Source organism: Nicotiana tomentosiformis, chromosome 3 (assembly GCF_000390325.3).
Source record: "Nicotiana tomentosiformis chromosome 3, ASM39032v3, whole genome shotgun sequence".
Taxonomy (NCBI): domain Eukaryota; kingdom Viridiplantae; phylum Streptophyta; class Magnoliopsida; order Solanales; family Solanaceae; genus Nicotiana; species Nicotiana tomentosiformis.
The window spans coordinates 143,869,466-143,889,186 of NC_090814.1; the positions used below are offsets into that span (position 1 = coordinate 143,869,466).

Consider the following 19,721-nt stretch of genomic DNA (forward strand, 5'->3'; position numbering starts at 1 on the left):
GTTGAACGACTATTTGAAAGGTTATCATATCTTTTCTTCTTTCCATTAGGCGACACAAAGAAATAAATTTACTGAGATGAACTTTTTATTTGAGGTTAAAATTGACTAGGACACCATGATATTCTCTTCTTTCACTTTTTACTTGAAAATAAAGAATTTTTCAAGTAAAAATAATAGTATCAGAACAAAACTAGACTTATAGAAAGATTTGACTGTACATGCTACTCTCCTTGACTTCTACTACCTACGTGAAATTAATCCATCCACTTTTACCAACAACTATACCTCAAAATGACTATGTAAGAGTGTACGAGTTAACTGTCTTAGCCGAGTAAGATGAATTGTCATACAACTAGCCGTTTGCTCGAGCAATAAAATTTTGTCTCAACATGTTATTTACTTGGACGTGAGAAAGTAACCTCTCAAAACAGGGAAGATAGACATCATTACTAGACTATATATGAACAAAACTTAAAGTAGGCAGCAGATATATATTGATAACGTGTAATTTCATTAGTTGTGAAAGCTGCATGTAAATAATCTGATAATATAATTTTTTCTTATACAATTAGTGTATAGAAATTAAAAGTTGATCGGTTATTACTCCGGAAAAGTGCATGATCTCCTTTAGATGATAATAATATGATATGACCTAGCAATGAAGGCAGCTCGACATATGTATAGCTAGTTGGAGAAAATAAACAATCCCAAAGTTACCACGTCACCCCAAATCAAGGAATTAAAACCCCACGAGCATTTGTTTTTTAATGTCCTGAAAACACTCCCCCACCAGCCTTTTCTTGCCCCCACTTTACAGTAAAGCTAAAGCAAGAAATTTTTCAAAATAAAGAAGAATAAGTACACATATAATTGAACGATCGATGGAAGAGCTAGCTAGAGAGGAAAACAAAAAAATAAAACCTCAAAGCTAGTCAACCCCACAAGTAAGAAATACTACTAAGTAAATATATATTTGAAAGGGACATATTGGTTTCTTCTACCTCTTCTGAGAAAAGCAAATAGAGACCTGAAAGCTTCAACTAAGTTTCGTTTTGGTGCTCACACAAGGAAAGAAGACAGACAAAGCTAGCTACTCATATGTAAAGCTAGCTAAAAAGAAAGAAAGAAAGAAAGATAGGATTTTTTTTCCCCTTAAATATTAAGATGTGTTTCTAGCTACAATAATCAGTAGTAGGTAACTGATGGCTGGAAATCCTACAAATAACTGGTGGAGCATGATGATGAACGGAAGCATGCATCCCAATCATGAATCTCAGCACTTTTCTTCTTCTTCTTCTTCTTCTTCTTCGTCGTCGTCTCAGCTTTTTTATGGATCTTCTAATTTTTTGGCTGATATTAATATTCCAAGCCAAGATTTCCCTCGCTCATGGAGCCAGCTACTTCTGTAAATACTCTTTAACTCTTTTGGTTTTTCTTGGTTGTTATAGCCAGTTTAATTTGTGTACAACAACAACAACCACAGTGAAATGAGGTCTGGGAGGATGATGTGTACTCATGCCTTATTCTTACCTTGTGACGGTAGAAAAACAATCAGTTTAATTTGTGTAGAGGGTTTAAATATGTTACCCTAAACATTTGTAGTCTTTGTATTTACCATGTTATTTGTTATCAAACTTCAAAGACTAAAAAGTTTTGTAGTGCGAAATAAAGAGTCTTTCTTTGCCAATTACTTTTGGATTTCCAAAGAACTTCCATGGTATGAGTTTTGAGTTTTTTAATAGATAGATATAGACATCATGAAAACCAGTTTTTACTTATACTTTCTTTTCGTTTCCTTCTTTTATGACCAGAGCTTAGAGAAGGACGAGATAAAAGGACCCTATAAAAAATGTGGTAAAAAAATCCGTAATAAAGTCTAACCACACGGCAAAATTAAACAACTTCATGTATAAGCATTCTAAATTACCTAGAAGATAAGATTGAAAAATCATCGTCACAAACTACCTCCCTAACTATTTCTGTTGTACTTGATCATTTTATGTGGATTATGTGTTAATCCAAGTCATGAGTGTGGTGTTTTGACTTGGTGAAACTTTAATTTTTTTCCTTCTTATTTTGTCCCTATTTAAATTGCAGGTCTGGATTATCGGGTGAACAAGAAAAGTCTGGTATGAGTCATTTTCATCAGTACAAGAAGCTGCAGGAGAAGTGGGAAGAAGTCCAAAGTTTGAATCCCATCAATCCATCATCTTCTAGTTTTAGGGTTCCTGTTGTTGATGTAAAACCACAAGTAGTGGGCCAAGTATTGTACAGTAATTACCAAGATTTGCCAGCAGCTTCATCACCAGCTAACTCTTGTGTTACCACAAATTTAAGCCATGATATTTTGAATTTTTCTGGTAATAAAATTACCAGTAAGGTGGAAGTCAAGCATCAACATCCAGACCATTCATCCGAGGTAAGAAAAGAAAGGGATAGATCTTTAACCAAATAACGGGTCAGATTCACTATTTGCTTTATATAATGATTATAAAAAAATAATATCCGTCCACTATTTTAGTTTAAATAGTTGGATGAGTGTTAATTTAGGTTATTTCGAAAAGTGGATTTTTCATCTTTATCTTTGCATAAAGTCAATAAGTACATAAGTAACATTCCAAAAGGAAAAGGTAATTTTATGATAAATGCCAAATTACTCTATCATTAGCCAAACGAATTAATCATAAGAAAAGATGATTAATTCAGGTGTATTTACTCGCTTTGCTAGGTGTCACTATTTTTCTCTTTTTAGCTCTCAAAGTATGTTTTGCTTAACCTTTTTTTTTTACTTTGAAAGTGTAACAGCACACGCAGTGGAGGGGTAACAAAGAAGGCTAGAATTCAGCATTCCTCAGCTCAACCATCTCTCAAGGTAATATAATTCTCTATTAATTCCATATCCCCCATTAATCTTTAATTCTAATTCAATGTAATTATATATTTTGTTGAATAAGTCTCTTGCACCTGCTGATCAAGCAAGTCATTAAAAAGCCATATTACTCGGACTTTCAAAAATATGTTACCGTATCCGTGTTGTATTCTCCAAAAATACTGAAGGATTCGACACGAACCATTTTTTAATAGCTCTGAGCAACATATAGCTGAAAACTATGCATGAAGAGTTCATGAAGTCCTCACTAATATATATATATAGTTTAATTTGTTTATATATATATATTCTAAGCTGCAGGTAAGAAAAGAGAAGCTAGGGGATAGGATAACAGCACTCCACCAACTTGTTTCTCCATTTGGAAAGGTAAAGTAAATTAAACTTAGTACAGTCTCTTAATTTGTGCTACTTAGCTCGATCTCTCATAGCAAGGAATATAATAGACTAATTATGTAGAGTCAATTTAGTAGTGCTGACAGTTTATGATGAAACCCATAAAAGGAGATTACAGAAACAGATTTTAATCTTTCACTTTTGCTTTAATATATATACCCATGAAGCATTGTCTTTAAAGTTATCTTCAGAAAAAGATCTGACAAAAAAAGAAATTAAAGAGAATGATCAATAAAAGAAAGTCATAGTTATACATTTATAATATTTACGCCGAGTTTGGATTAATGCTAAGGCATGGAATATGCATGTTTACTCTTTTGCAGACTGACACAGCCTCCGTCTTGTCAGAAGCTATTGGCTACATCAGATTCCTTCAGGGTCAAATTCAGGTCTCTCCTCTTCTATTTCTTAACCTACTTTCCATATATATACGATTTGTCGGAGGCGGATCTAATATTAAAAAAGTATTAAGTGAGAATCAATATCATTCAACATTTGTGGAGGATGGATGTCAACATATAATATTAGATCAATTCTATAAAATACATATTTAAAATATCTGGTTTGACAGAAAGATCGTGAGTTCACGTATATTTATGGATTCTACAATTCACACGAAGTATCATATTTCATTAAGTTCTTTACGGATGCGAGAATCAAGATATTCGTTCCGAGAGTCATTTATTTTCACGCAAAAATTCTAAGTATCCTCAAATTAGAGAAGGAAAAAAATTATCGCTGCTATGAAACTACTTCCTCTATTTTATTTTATTTATAGTATGACATTATTTCCTTTTATATTTTTGTATTTTAAAATTCTTTAATTTTAAACTTTTTATTTTATATCTTATATAGCCATAAAATATTATGACGCGTATGAAATCACAAGTTCTTAGGACACATTCCGTATGAGCTTATAAAAGTCTTTTTATTTTCTCAATTTTATATATAATCAAACATTGTCCTATAAAATGAAACGAAATGTATAGTTTCTTTTTTCAACAGCTTTTTTGGTTAATTTTTTTTTTCTGTTCGTGCACTACATATGCAGGCATTGAGCTCTCCATACATGGGCAATGTAGCAGGAAGCATGGGTCACACTCACCAACAATCTGTGAGTATATATATCGATCTCATGAGTTGTTTGTTTTCTTCACATTTTCCAATGAACGACCAAGATTATATTCCCTCTTCTCTTTCACATCCATCATACACGTGCATGTCACACTAATCATATATTGGATTAATTTGATATTAATGAATAACAATTTTCTACCATGATTCAAGAAAAATACTATAGTTGTTTATTATCCAACGAATTTGATCATGTGGCTGCTTTATTGGATCCCTCGCCAAAAAGCAAGCTTTGAGATGCTTTGCGTTAGTGTCAAAATTTCCTTTTCAAAAAGAAATTGTCCTAAGGTGCGAAAGTTGCCAACTTTATGAATTCAAACAATTATTGAAGTTCTTGAACGACATGATCTCTTTGAAAAAAATTGTTATTTGTTCATAGAATTTGATCAGTTTGTAAAAAAATTGAAATAAAATTTCAAGTATCCAAAAACTGATTTAGGGCAATTTTTGGATAACAATTTTTCTTCCACTCATAAAATTTTAATTGTTTTTGAAATAAAATGAATATCAAAACACAAATTCAACTTTCAAAAACTATTTTTTAACATAACTTTGAAAAATTCTTTTTTCAAGTTTTAATTAAATCTATATCCAAACGTTAGCTTGTTCTGCTCAAGAAACGAGTGATGAAAATTTTAAATGAGTCCCTTTTATTCATATAGAAGTACTAATAATTTAGCTAGTTATCAGCACTAATAACAACAATTATCAAATAGCTTCATTTTTTTTCCGGCAACTATTAAATCTCCTTCAAATTTTTCATAGTTATATGATTTTGAAATAAATTTTGTAGGATTCTCAGCATAGAGCCAAGGATTTGAGGAGTAGAGGGCTGTGCTTGGCTCCTATATCTTGCACACAACATGTTGGAAATGACATTGTTGCCGATTACTGGGCTCCAGCACTAGGTGGAGGATATTTATAAGATCAAATTATGTTGATCGGACTCTCTAAAATACTGTCGCACTCCGGATATTTCAATACGTATTACTTTTGAAGGATCCGTAAGATATCTAGCGACAATTTAAAGAGACTTGCGCAACATAGATCACAAGTCAAATTAAAGTTAATGATGATGAAGTGATGATATGATGAAATATATGATATAACATCAGAAGCAGTCACTCTCAATATATGCTGCTGAAGTCAGGGCTGACTGTTGCTGATGCTATATATTTGCCTTTCTAGCTAAGTATTTAGGAACAATGATAAAGTGGTATTTTATGGTCAATGCCAATATGATCATTTTATTTCATGAATAATTATAAACAGTACTATAAGCTAGCTTGCAAGTGTTGTATATGTACTTTGAATTCAATTGCTAGATTCAAGAATATTGATCTTTCTTCTTCAAGCAACACACTAAACCTACTATTTTTGAGTTCCATACAGCTTCCAAGCTAACCTACGCAAATATCTAAGTGTATCTACAATGAATTAAACAAAAATGCATACGCTGCCAGTTAAAATGCTTTATATATCTTAGACTAAGCGAGTATAGGTGTTATTAATTGAGTTCTGAATTTTATTTTTGTACATATTTTGAATGAATTTCTTAATACATAGATCGAACTCGTATTTCGGCTTTTAGCTCCGCCCATGCTTCTTGTTCCCAATCCATTCACAGTATTAGGGACAAGTTGCAATTCTTACATGATGTAATTAATCATCAAAATTTTGTGAAAAAAGAAAGCATTTTCCTTTTGCTTATAATATTAAAAAGAGATGTACACCAACATATATATATATATATATATATATATATATATATATATATATATATATATATAATATGTGGCATCCAAGGGTACTGCTTAATAGTAGGTTGAAAATCATGAGGAATTAAGTTCAGCGTAGAAAAAATATCAGTTGATTTCTAATTCTCATTTGTCCAAGTTAAGTTTTAATGAAAATTACCGATATCTGTGATATCCAGGTGTATGTACACAAATGGTTCCGGACACCACAAATATATAATACAAAAGTTTACTACTATGTGGTACGAAAAAGGTGTGGGGGGGGGGAGGGGGAATCTATCCTAGACAGGCTAGACTACTGAGTACTGAGTGTGGGATATGCATAGGTCATTCCACAATCGTTTTCCACTAACAAAGAGAAAATGATTTAAAAAAGAAAAGGAATGCAAAAAGTGAAGGGACTATCGGTAATGTCCATAATGTCCAACAAACAGCAAAATTTATAAATGTGGCTAAACACAGGTCAATACAATCATCAAGTCATGATCATGCTAAAATATCACAAAGGAAGAAAATAGTATCATTATGTTGTCTACTTGTGCTTTATTAAAAGTGTTATTAGTATATATTTATATATGTTAATTGTTTTTCTTTGGGAGTGGCTGGACGGCCAAGTTCTATAATCTTACATTCAATAGAATATAGTTTAATTTGGTTTCTATATTAAAAATGTGGAGCTTTTGCTCATGATTTGCATTATGTTTATTCTGATCGGATATTCCAAGAACATCCATTAGCATGTTAATGATGGCGCTTAACTCCGTTTATCACATCACCAGCTCAGCTAAGGGGTGTCAAAATTAGCCCAAAAGAACATGACCCCCCAAGTTTAAGCACGTCAACGACTCGCCTATTTTTTTGAAATTTTTACCTAGCTATACTATGTTAGAAATTTATTTACTACTATAATTTAGATTCCTTGTTAATTACTTTATATATCTATATTTATTAGTTTTATACAAAATCATAAAATAAAAAAATAAAAAAAATGCAACATACCTTAAATATAGCATATCACTTACACATAATCCCCCTACATTTAAGATTCTCTTCCTTTTCCAAAGGATTATAAAAACATCTTCTCTCTTCCTTTAACAATTACCCAAATTTGTACTTACCCACCGTAAGAGTTCTCCCTTACCCACTTATACCCAAAATCTTTCTAACCCAAAAATCTCGCTTACTCACTCATCTTCCAAAGCTTTTGATATCCGATTTCTCTCTTTCAATCATCTACTGTTATCCCCTCAAAATTGCAGATTATTTCCTCTTCTGAAGCTTTTGATATCCGATTTCTCTCTTTCAATCATCCAAAATCTCTTTCTTTTTTTTATACAATACAGAAGAAATTCAAAATTTTGCTCCACAATTAAGTTGTGGGTAAGTTGTGGATACAATACTAATACAATTATAATACTAATATATTTAATTTTTAGTGTAGAGTTGTGATTGAAACTTGAGGACGATGAAGATCATAATTGTATCATAATTTTTTAGAAAATATATCGGGATTGTATTATAATTGTATATGTATCATAATTTGTTAGAGAAATTGTATTACAAATGTATGATTGTTGTGTATTCATTGTATATTGTTACGAGCAGTTGTGAATTCGTGACGAATTTCACAATTTGTATCACAAATATGATAACTGTATATTAATTTATTAGTATTGTATCAGGTATTATTTTGGGTATTAATGTACCCGATACAAGTTAGATACAATTGTGATACATGTTGATACATTTATGTTTTAGGCATTGATGTATCTGATACAATTCAACTACAATTATGATATAGTTATCATACAATTTCTGAATATTTTTTAATAATATAAAACTGTCGGCAATGGTGAAGAGAGAATATGGAGATTCTGGACGTAGATTAAGGAATTTTGATTTTTTAAAAAAGGAGAGAGAAGAGGAGAAAGGGGAAAAAAGGAAAAGATGTAATTGAATCCTTTAATTGAAGACTCTAATAATGATTAGGAACCTTTTAAGAAGCAATGTATACAAGTTATAAGAAAAACCTAGATACTTATTAAAAACTGCAAAACATAAAGAATATAGGTAAATAAGTTTTTAATATAGTATAGCTAGGTAAAATACCTATTTTTTTTTTACTCAGCCCATTTGACCTACCAATTCAGCCCATTTAAATTTGGGCTAAAATGTAGCCTAAATGAGCTAAAATGTAGCTCAAATTGACCCATGAGAAACCTTATCAAAATATTTTTGAATTTTTTTGTTGTTGTTGTTTTTATGTTATATATAGCTATAATAAAGAATAAAAAGTTTTATTAGTTTTGTTTGGTAATTAAATAAATGGTAAGAAAATAAAGAAAAAAAATATTATTACTTGATAAAAATTGGACGAGTTGGGTTATGATCCGCTTGTTAACCTATTTTGACCTAGCCCATCTCAGCTCAAGTAATCTTTGGGTGGGTTATTTATTAAAATGTAAGATCTATATAAACTTATAAAGAACAGTTAAATGAATTATACTAAATATCCGGGGGAGGGGGGGGGGGGGTGTTTGGTGAATAAATAGGAGGAGGAAAACATACCAGTTAAAGCAAAAGGCCACCATAGAGAAGTGATTGCACCAGGCCTAGACCAAAGCCCAATGGATCTGTAGATAAAATATTCACCGAGTGAAAGAAAAAAAGGAAAAATTAACCCAAATAACCGTCAAGCCAACCAATTAAACTAAAAATAGGCGATCAAAGTATAATATATGTATTATTTATGAATTATATATGTATAATCGCGTATAATGAATGTATAATCTACCGTGAAGGCTATTTGTATAAAGATCCCAATTAATTAGCCTGGCCCAACCAAGTTCGAAATATTAACAAAGTAATGATTAGTTGAAAGTGTTGAAACTGGGTGGAGGGGATAAACTCGAGACCGATCAAAGCAAGACTTGTTAGTCTCAAATCTTTCTGGCAATTCAAAGTTTGTAATCAGCAAATGGCCTCAGAAAATGGTTGTAAATGGAACAAAACTGCTCTTCTTGTCATAGACATGCAGGTATATCTTTGTTATATTCTTCTTATTCAGCATAAAAGCAATCATTTCTTCGAATTTCTTGATTTATTTGACAATATATAATTTTTACTTATATTTCCAGAAAGATTTTGTACTACCAGGTGCTCCTATGCTAGTTAAAGGAGGCGAAGCTATTGTTCCTAACGTTATCAAGACCGTTGAGGTTACAAGAAGCCGCGGCATCCCCATTATTTGGGTATTCTTAACTTGCTCCTAAATTTGTCACAGCCCTTTTTCTTTGCCTTTTTAGCTGCAAAGTTAAAATCTTTCTTTGATTAACAGGAATTATTGACGGATTTAACTGACTGTGCAAACTTATATATATTTACACTATCCATGTACTTTAACTTATTACAATGTGCAAGCAGCCTTATTTTTAGGTTACTAGTTCTAGTTTATGTGAATTGTTACGCGTAGTTATTTTTTAGGTGACATTATAGACTGCCGGTAAAGTTGCCGCCATGTGACGGCTTCGAGCCGTGGAAACAGCCTCTTGCAGAAATGCAGGGTTAGGCTGCGTACAACACACCCTTGTGGTCCGGCCCTTCCCTGGACCCCGCGTATAGCGGGAGCTTAGTGCACTGGGCTGCCCTTTTATTATAGACTGCCAGTGTGTGGAAGTTAAACTTGTTACTAACATACAAATCCCATGTGGCCCATTTGTTGTAGGTTGTCCGTGAGCATGATCAATTAGGTAGAGATGTTGAATTGTTTCGTCGGCATTTATATGGTGATGGAAAACCAAAACCAACATCAAAGGGTAGTGTGGGGGCAGAGCTAGTTGATGGGCTTGTTATTGAGGAAGATGATTACAAATTGGTGAAAACACGGTTCAGTGCATTTTTTAACACGAACCTTCATTCGTATCTTCAGGGCATTGGCATTACCAACTTGGTCATTATTGGTAATTGGATACTTATAATCGAGTTTTTCTCCAGCTATAGACTTTATGGTTCGATTAACTGATGTGTTTGTATTTGTCAAATGGCTGATAAATTTTCTTGTTTAGGTGTTCAAACTCCAAACTGCATACGGCAGACTGTCTTTGATGCTGTAGCATTGGACTATGAACGTGTTACGGTCATTATAGATGCCACAGCTGCTGCTACTCCTGATATACATATCGGTATGTATTATTCCCCAGCACCTAGTGAAGGGTAACAGATTTCACAAAGCAGACGTTTAGGTGCTTCTTTACTTATTGAACTGTTTTTTCTAAATAGCATATGGCTACTTGCCCTTTAATCTAGGTATGAGCGGACTTGATTAGTATTAACTATTAAATAACTTTATACAATATCTTATTTTAAATGGTTAAAAATTACAATTGACGATCACTTAACCGGATCATAAGTTCAGACCACAGGGGTCGACATTTCTCCTCATCCTCGATACATGCATTTATGCTTACTTTGTAGATGGTGAGGATGGTTTAAAATTAGGACTACAGCCATTGAATTTTAGCGGTTGATGAGAAGCGTGTTAGGCTAATAAAACTGTTTTCTTTGTGGCTTGGATTAGGCAAAAATTGCCGAACCACATAAATCTTGTGAAGTTTATTTGCACTTAGATGCATAGATCAATATTCCACATATTTGAAAGTCAAGACACCCAGGTGGCCTTATTTTCTGCCTCGGAAAGCTTGAAATTAAGAAATTACTGTGTAAAATGGTTCAGATCCATACTTTTCTAAGCAATAATCTTAAGTTTGGATCCATACTTATCTAAGCCATAAACTCGAATATTCAGGAAATACAGAAGAACTCTGAAAGTATATCAAACAATAACTTTCAACTGTAATCATGTTTTGCACTACGACATTCACTAAAACATATGAGCTATTTTCGACTATTCGTGTTTGCCCTTGGCAGCAGCTGCTTGCACAAGTCGTAGAGAAGTCAGACATGGTACCGGTCCTTCAAACTGTCTAGATCATGGAACAATTATAGCGTTCAAACTAGGAGACTGCCAATGGTCATCATTTGTCTATAAAAAAATATATGTATTTAATAATAACAGTTTTAGTATACCATTGGTGATTGGATGTATTCCTCTATTTGTAAACCAGATCCAACTCTAATAAGAGTCAGTTTTTCATCTGTGAATGGTGAGGTACAACCTGAGACTTTCTTTTCACATTTTCTTCTTTGGGGGCTAGGTTGGAGGTGGACAGCGGAAAGATTTCCAGACTTAAACTAAGTTTCACTGCTTCTGTTGGTTTTCACTGCTTTGTTCCTTGCGATTTCGGTATTTTTATGTACTTTGCTAATTTAGACATTAAATTGTGTCTTACATGACAATTCCTGTAAGTTCCATTTGTAGGGTGAAAGAATTATTGGTCTCTTCCTCATTTGAGAGCAGCGATCCAGCCTTTCAGTTTAATTGGCGGATCTGTTCTGCTGTGTTTTGGTGGTCTTAGGCTCTTAGCAATCCTATTTTTAATGAAACTAGTTTTTCCTGCTTTGGCCTAAGTGAAACTGAAACTTAAAACATAAGCTCATGTGAACCCATGATCTTGGTTCTTTAAAAGCTAATTTGACATCGATCTCACCTGGATTCATTTAAAGCAAAAGCAGATGTTTGGATCATTTATAATCCATCTCAAGCTGCTGATAGCTGTGCTGTTTTTTTTGTGTTGCAGCGAACATATTTGACATGAAAAATGTGGGGGTGGCAACTCCTACGTTAGAAGAATGGTGCCGGTCTAAGGAGCAATACAAGTGCTAGTTAAATCAGACGCAGATTATGTATAAAAGCAATAAATCTGGAACAGCATGTCCGAATTTTTTTCTATTTTCTGGATCGACATATTTACCTTCATCTGTTGGATCTAATCTGTTTCTTCTTTCCCCGTGTACATTAGTTACTAGTATAAGTTTTGGGGTTTGATTGTTATTTGGTTATTGTAACCGGCAATATGACTTGACACGTTTATTTGTGGACCTTTCTGGCAAATATATACCCGAACTTCTGGACTTGTTAGTACGTTATACTCACGGCCTATGGCTACGACTAAAATCAGGGGCGGAGCTAGCATGACTCTTCCGGGTTCGATCGAATCCAGTAATTTTTGTTTGTCTTAAGATATCTATGTAAAAATTATTAATTTAGAACTCAGTGACATAAACGGGTTAGAATTCCAAATCCATTACATTTAATTGGCTTCGCCTCTGGACTAAAATTGATTACTACTACTTCCATGACAACCTGTTATCGGTCCACCTTGTGACTAGCCCGTTTGAAGTTTATTTCCTTCAAAATATTTACTATTATATTAATTTATCAAGTATGTCTCCGAATTCTAGGAGTACTGGATTTGTTGTTATTATTAATTATTATGTATTGGCAATATTGACTTTGGTAGTGGAAAAAAGATTGCTCTCATTAAATTTAATTTTGTTAGAGATTTAAGGTTAATCTTCCACTTTAAGGATTTTTTTGGTAATAGAATACTGAGGAAAAGTACACTCTATCATAAAAACATTGAGAAAAAGCACTAAAAAGTGCAGAGTGTTATAAGAAAAATTAAATTATGGTAGATGTCTACTCTTTCTCCACGATCTTCTCAAATGCTTAATGACATATTCAATGACATATTTCTATGCTTAATGACATATTCAATGACAAATTTTGCTTCACTTTTTATGCCTATATAAAGGCCTCGTAATAGATAGGAAGATACACACAATTGAAGAAGAAAATCTCTTCCTTCTCTCTATCTCCATTTCTTGTTCATGTTTTACTAAATTGCTTTTATTTCATAACAACATGTCTTGTTCATGTTTTACTAAGTTGCTTTCATTTTATAACACGTTATCAGCGCGAATTGCTCATTTCATGATCTTCTACGTCAAGACTATGTAAATTATAAGCAGACAATGAGATCAAGTACAATGAAAAATGTCTTGGATGATAATACAAAGATAAGTTTTACATCCATCTAAACCCATTCATACTTTCATATTTTTGCATTAGTTTTATGTGCAGTGTTTAGTAAAAATATTTTTTTCAATTGTATCCAGTGAAATAAAGAACTGGAAAGGTATGTCTTTATTTGCTACATCTCTTATAGGACAAAGATAATATTCCAACGTATATATATGTTCTCACCTTTTACATATTATGATAGATAACTATTAAGGTAATTTAGTAATAATATTTTTGCCATAACATGATGTATTTCATTGAAAGCAAAATTGACATATATCCTAACTAGCATTTTTGTTGCAGAGGAACTGTTTCAAGATTGAAATAGTTATATATATCTTCTTGAAAGTTAATTTACTTATGCCTATAATTATAAAGTAATAATATTTTAAAGACTCGAGTGCGAATCCTAGTAAATTTTGGCCTATTATGCCAAAGATTGAGGGTAAGACAATGGGTTCAAGTCCCAATGCACTATGTTGATGAAAAGACGTTGGATTCAAGTTCCAACGCATTATGGCCTAGCATGCCTTTATATGGGTAAGGCATTGGGTTTGAGTCATAATGCACCATATTGATAATAATAATAATAATAACTAAAGAAAAAATAATGTAATTTTCATGAAAAAGCATGAAGCTTGTCCCACTTGATTTGCTCCATTCTTGAAGTGAATGTGATAGCAGTGCATGATAAGTCTGAATAAAGACAAGTGGTTGACCAATGAATGTGGGCGTGCGAAAGGCCAAAATAATAATAGTTATCACTATGGTAATTATAAAAAGGGAGAAATTCTTTGAAGAGAATGTGACTTGTGATAAACATTGAGATTGATACTCATTCCTGAAAGTGAATGTGAAAATATATATATATGATAAAGATTATGCATAATAATGTACTTGTGCATAGTTGGATAAATACTACAACTCGCCTCTAAGAGAGGTTTGAGACAAAGAAAGATAATGAATATTATTGTATAGTTACATAAATATATCATTGGTCGAATACATATGATACGCCAAAAATATTTTGTCATGCCTTATGATAGTTATTAAAAGCAAAATTAAAGCAAGAAATTATTTTGCTTGTGATGATTTTGAACATGACAATTATTATGATATGATTCTCTTTGTGAAGGAGACATTCATTATTTGGATGGTGTGACAAAAGATCTTGTAGTACAAAAGCAGTTAAGAGCTCTGAAAGAACTAATTTGTTACTAACCGGATGAATGAAATTATTTATGACATTAATATTGTAGTAAATCTCAAAAAAAAATATTTTGATTTACAAATATATTAGCCAAAGTAGTTGGCATATTGAGACTATAAATGAAAAGAAGATTGAATATCTTTATATTACTATAATCATACCGGGTAAATATAAAAGGTTACCTGACTTTTCTTCTATTTGTACTACACAAGTATAAGCATGATGATGCAATCACAAGCCACAAGTAAACTAAAGGTTTACTGAAATAAATATTAGTTGGCATGACCGGTTGACCATCTCGATTCAATTATGATGCGAAAAAATTAATTGAGAATTACATTGGCATATATTGAAGAAATATAAGATTCTTCAAGAATTCTCTTGTGCTGCTTATTCTCATGATATACCAATTAAGGTTGGGATTGAATCCCTTGATTTCTGGAACGAATAAAAGGTGATAAATATATGGGCCCAGTCACCTTCCATGTGGACCGTTTACTATTATATGGTTTTAATAGATACATCTATTCTTTGGTCACATGTGCATTTGTTGTCAACTTGAAGTTTGGCTTTTGCAAGATTGGTTGCTCAAATTATTAGAGCACAGTTCCAAAATATAAATTATGATTATTTATCTTGATAATACTGGTTTAAATCCAAGTTGGTTTAGCAGAAATTGTATGCCTCCAATTATAACTAAACCATTAGTTATGAGAACAAAATTTCCAAAATAAAATTTGGTATGTGATGTATTATTTAATATACAACAGTACTTGTACGCATCTAGCCAAATTAAGATAAGTTCTCCCTATCACAATCGATTCAGAGTCAAGAACCAAATAATTTCCATCTAGAAATATGAATGTGCTATATGATTTAATTATTCCACCACAATGTACAAAGATGGATCCCCAAATAAGGCTAGGGATATGTGTCGGTGATCCCAACAATAGGGGGAGAAAATAGGCAGCTAAAAAAGTAATGCATGTAATGAATTATTATGAGTACATCTCGATCCTCGTATGAGAAAATGTGAACTTGAAGTTCAAGGGATAATTCATTTGCAAAATATTGCCAGGCGTATTTGCTGACCCAAAGTTAAATATCATATTCAGCTGCTAATGCTCCAAATAAAATAAAGTTCATAATGAATAGAGTCTATGGCATGCATGAAGCATAATAGACTAATCGGTTCCAAAGATAAAACTCATTTAAAAAGGAGAGGAGCAAATGTTCAAGATGGTCATAATAAAGAGGCAAATGCTCTAGAAGAGCACCACGACATAACACTTCATAAGACCTCATGGGAAAGGCTCAGGTACCTGAAAATAATAAGATAAAGAGATCTCAATAAGTTATGTCTTTATTGGGTAATAGTAGAACCGATATAAAATGATCGTCGACGATATTGTTAATTTAATGTAGCGCTCAATATTATTAATATTGACGAGGATCTTGAGCTCAAATCTATCATGAAATTTGGACAAATAAATGATTGGCTAAATGAAAAATACGCAATGAAAATTGATTTCACCTGAAAAATATGAAGTTGGACGGATAGTCCCAACACCTAAAAGTATAAAGCCAGTGGAGGTATAAATGCGTTCTTGTGCGGAAAAAAAGGCAAGTCGATAAACATAAAGACGACTTGTGTCACAAAAAAATTTGTAAATATCATGGCATTGATTATATAGAGACATGTTCTCATGTGGTGGATGTCGTCATTTCAGGTTTTAATCTTGCAATATAAGAAAAACGTGATATGCGTATAATAAAAATCATTAAAGGATTTAAATTGTTCTGAAGCATATTAAGGTTTCCAAGAAATTTATTAAATAAAGCTTCAAAAATTCTTATACGGATTGAAACAATCAGGGCTCATGTGGTATAGTCGCCTGAGTGAGTACCTGTTGAAAAAAGGGTACAAGAAGGATTCAATTTGTCCTTGTATCTTTATAAAAAGATATGGATCTAAATTTGTTATAATCACCGTGTATGTTAATGATTTAAATATCATTGCAACTCCTAGGGAGCTTCCTAAAGTAGTAGAGCTTCCTAAAGCAGTAGACTATTTAAAGAAAGAATTTGAAATGAAAGATCTTGGAAAGACAGAATTTTGTCTTGGTCTACAAATTGAGTATATGAAAGATGGAGTTTTTGTCCATCAATCAGCATACACTAAAATAATTTTAAAGTGATTATATATAGATAAAGTACATCCATTCCGACCTCATAAAAATAATGAAGAGCTTATTGGTCCCGAAGTACCATATCTTAGTGCAATTGGTGCACTAATATATCTTTCTAACATTACAAGGTCTGACATAACTTTTTTAGTTAATGTCTTAACAAGATATAGCTCTGCTCCTACAAGGAGATATTGGAATGGAATCAAACACATATTGCGATATCTAAAAGGGACTACCATATGAGATTATTTTATGGCAATGATTGTAGTCCCGATCTTGTTGGTTATGTCGATGCTAGGTATTTATATGACTCGCACAAGGCTCGATCTCAAACAGGCTATGTGTTTACATATGGAGGCACTGCCATATCTTGGCGATCGACTAAGCAATCAATCGTGGCTACTTCATCTAATCATGCTGAGATAATTGCTATTCATGAAGCAAGTCGAGAATGTGTATGGTTGAGGTCTATAATATACTTTATTCGAGACAAATATGGTTTGAAGTGTGATAAACTACCCACAATTTTGTATGAAGACAATACAACATGCATAGCCCAATTGAAGGGAGGATTTATAAAGGGGATAGGACAAAGCAAATTTCACCAAAGTTATTTTTCACACATGATCTTCAAAAGAATGGTGATATCAATGTGAAACAGATCCGTTCAAGTGATAATATGGCTAATCTGTTCACCAAATCTCTACCCACGTCAACCTTCAAGAAACTAGTGTACAAGATTGGGATGTGAAGGCTCAAGGATGTGAATTGATTCTCTCATCAGGGGGAGTTAATACGCGTTGTACTCTTTTTCCCTTACAAGGTTTTGTCCCACTGGGTTTTCCTTGCAATATTTTTAACGAGGCAATTAAAAGGCGAATTTCTAAACATGTATACTCTTTTTCCTTCACTAGAATTTTTTTTCCCATAGGGTTTTTTCTTAATAAGGTTTTAACGAGGCACATTATCTATGGACATCCAAGGGGAAGTGTTATAAGAAAAATCAAATTATGGTGGATGTCTACTCTTCCTCCATGATCTTCTCAAATGTTTAATGACATATTTCTATGCTTAATGACATATTCAATGACAAATGTTTCTTCACTTTTCATGCCTATATAAAGGCTTTGTAATAGATAGGAAGATACACACAATTGAAGAAGAAAATCTCTTCCTTCTCTTTATCTCCATTTCTTGTTCATGTTTTACTAAATTACTTTTATTTCATAACAATATGTCTTGTTCATGCTTTACTAAGTTGCTTTCATTTTATAACACAGAGAACAAATTTAGTAGTAGTACTACATTTTAGTGGATCAACATAAGTTTTAAGCACGTAATTGGACGAAGGGTTTACCTTTTAGATATGCCACCTTTAATCACTGGCCTGCTCAAATATTTAATTTAGGATTAGTGTTCGTGTAATGAACTTCTCACTCTCTCCGTGTGTAATTAAAATGAGTTTATTAGCAAGATCGAGCAGGCAAAACTACAGAGATGCTACCTCGGTTACTTTGACAAAAAACAGTTAATTTCTTATAAATAACTAGTCTAGAATTAATCCTATGAAATCAAGAGCTGTCCGTAATTAGTATGCGTGTGATTATACTCATATCCCCGTTAAAAGGCTTACCAACAATAATTAGGTTGTTTTGTTTCAGTGGTTCAACTTTTACTTACAAAAAATCTAAATAAACTAAGTTGATTTGCTTAAATATATAAACCAAATCATAACAAATATTAAACAAATGAATTCATTTGTTTTGGTTTTACTTTTTTTAAAATTTGAATACCTTGCGAAAATTCCTGGTATGTATCATAATCCTTCGAATACATTTTCCCAACTGAACAAACTATCGTTCATCCTTGTAAAACGGCAATGTTTCATCACTCCCTTTCAATCTTCATCAAACAACAATGGATATATAGATCGAAATGCATGCAAACAACAATGGATAGATACGTCCAAAGCTTCCTCAACAAGCTATCTTTAGCCTTCCTCATTTTAGCCACCCTTATCCTTTTCCTCCTCTTCATTAAAACCCCTGAAACCTGCGTTAATCCTAATCTCACCAAACCTAAGCCACACCACCGTTTCCCCAAATCCACCTGCGATTTCTCCAACCGAGCTAAAACCTCCATAAGAAAACACAACCGTCGTTTATGGTCTACAAAAGCCTGGATCCAAACAGTTGATTCATTTAAAGCTCAGTTCCAAACTCTACAGGAAAAAAATCTATTTTCTAAACATTCGCGGGCCCTTGTGGTCACCGCCGGGCCGGGTCCTGCTGTTATGGCCCTAAAAGAAATGGGCTTTCGCGACGTAACGGGAGTTGAGCTTGTGGACTCACCGCCGCTAGTCAGCCGTGCGGATCCGCATAATCTGCCGTTTTTTGATAATGCGTTTGATCTCGGTTTTAGCTCTTATCTGGATCGGGCATTGTTTCCGGATAGATATGTTAGGGAAATGGAGAGAGCGGTGAGAGTTGGCGGCGCGTGTGTAGTGGCTGTGGAAGAGTGCGGCGGCGAAGAGGTGGAGGAAGTGGTGAAATTGTTTCGGAAGTGTAAGGTGTTGGGGGTGAGGAATGTGACTATGGGTGGAGAGAAAAGAACTAGAATCGTCATGAGAGTTACAAGTGACTGAAAATTTCAGTTGATTTGCTGATCCTTCCTTGTAAATTTTTTCTTCACATGAATTTGGTTGCAATTGATTCTTTTTGGTGAAGATAATAGGATTATAAGTACCAGTATGGTTATTAATTCTTTCCTCTTTTTTTTTTTTTTTTTTTCAAGTAGGGGTTGGACTACTATTTCGATATGTGAACCTAATGAGCCCTTATTAAATTAGTACCCCCCTAGAGACAGTAGAGAGTATGAAACTTAACCGAGGACAAAAAAAGTTAAGAACATCTCCAACTTTCCCATCTGTAATATGCAAAGAACATATATATGAATTACGGAACAAGCTGTAATATTTAATTTAGGATTAGCGTTCGTGTACTGAACTTTCCTCTCTCTCTATCCGTATGTAATTAAAATGAGTTTATTAGCAAGATCGAGCAGGCAAAACTACAGAGATGCTACCTCGGTTACTTTGACAAAGAACAGTTAATTTCTTATATATGACTAGTCTAGAATTAATCCTATGAAATCAAGTGATGTCCGT

At 33.1% G+C, this 19,721-nt stretch overlaps 3 protein-coding genes across 6 annotated transcripts; all 3 read left to right on the forward strand.

Annotated features, from left to right (window-relative positions):
• The first annotated feature begins 1,055 nt into the window (after positions 1–1,055).
• On the forward strand, positions 1,056–5,788 carry LOC104118503 (transcription factor bHLH68-like). 2 transcript variants are annotated; one of them, XM_009629755.4, is made up of 7 exons: positions 1,056–1,405; positions 2,098–2,419; positions 2,798–2,872; positions 3,185–3,256; positions 3,607–3,672; positions 4,335–4,397; positions 5,211–5,788. In XM_009629755.4, the coding sequence occupies exons 1-7, from the start codon at positions 1,203–1,205 to the stop codon at positions 5,340–5,342; spliced, it is 933 nt and encodes a 310-aa protein (XP_009628050.1). In that variant the 5' UTR covers positions 1,056–1,202; the 3' UTR covers positions 5,343–5,788. The 2 variants fall into 2 exon arrangements, with proteins under 2 accessions (XP_009628050.1, XP_009628051.1); XM_009629756.4 differs by having other exon boundaries at positions 3,191–3,256.
• Positions 5,789–9,023: 3,235 nt separating this feature from the next.
• Positions 9,024–12,204, forward strand: LOC104118502 (probable inactive nicotinamidase At3g16190). Of its 3 annotated transcripts, none has more exons than XM_009629752.4 (5): positions 9,026–9,211; positions 9,312–9,425; positions 9,899–10,133; positions 10,239–10,355; positions 11,871–12,204. In XM_009629752.4, the coding sequence occupies exons 1-5, from the start codon at positions 9,152–9,154 to the stop codon at positions 11,954–11,956; spliced, it is 612 nt and encodes a 203-aa protein (XP_009628047.1). In that variant the 5' UTR covers positions 9,026–9,151; the 3' UTR covers positions 11,957–12,204. The 3 variants fall into 3 exon arrangements, with proteins under 3 accessions (XP_070053859.1, XP_009628047.1, XP_009628048.1); XM_009629753.4 differs by having other exon boundaries at positions 9,032–9,211; positions 9,331–9,425; XM_070197758.1 differs by lacking the exon at positions 9,312–9,425 and having other exon boundaries at positions 9,024–9,211.
• Positions 12,205–18,506: 6,302 nt separating this feature from the next.
• Positions 18,507–19,199, forward strand: LOC104118501 (uncharacterized). Its single transcript, XM_018778366.3, has one exon. The coding sequence runs from the start codon at positions 18,507–18,509 to the stop codon at positions 19,197–19,199; it is 693 nt and encodes a 230-aa protein (XP_018633882.1).
• Positions 19,200–19,721: the final 522 nt, after the last annotated feature.

Coding starts and splice junctions, on each gene's coding strand:
- LOC104118502 (XM_009629752.4), top strand. CDS start 9,152: ATGGCCTCAGAAAATGGTTGTAAATGGAACAAAACTGCTCTTCTTGTC. Junction 10,134..10,238: donor TACCAACTTGGTCATTATTG/GTAATTGGATAC, acceptor TTTCTTGTTTAG/GTGTTCAAACTCCAAACTGC. Junction 10,356..11,870: donor TACTCCTGATATACATATCG/GTATGTATTATT, acceptor TTTGTGTTGCAG/CGAACATATTTGACATGAAA.
- LOC104118503 (XM_009629755.4), top strand. CDS start 1,203: ATGGCTGGAAATCCTACAAATAACTGGTGGAGCATGATGATGAACGGA. Junction 1,406..2,097: donor TCATGGAGCCAGCTACTTCT/GTAAATACTCTT, acceptor TTTAAATTGCAG/GTCTGGATTATCGGGTGAAC. Junction 4,398..5,210: donor GTCACACTCACCAACAATCT/GTGAGTATATAT, acceptor TAAATTTTGTAG/GATTCTCAGCATAGAGCCAA.
- LOC104118501 (XM_018778366.3), top strand. CDS start 18,507: ATGGATAGATACGTCCAAAGCTTCCTCAACAAGCTATCTTTAGCCTTC.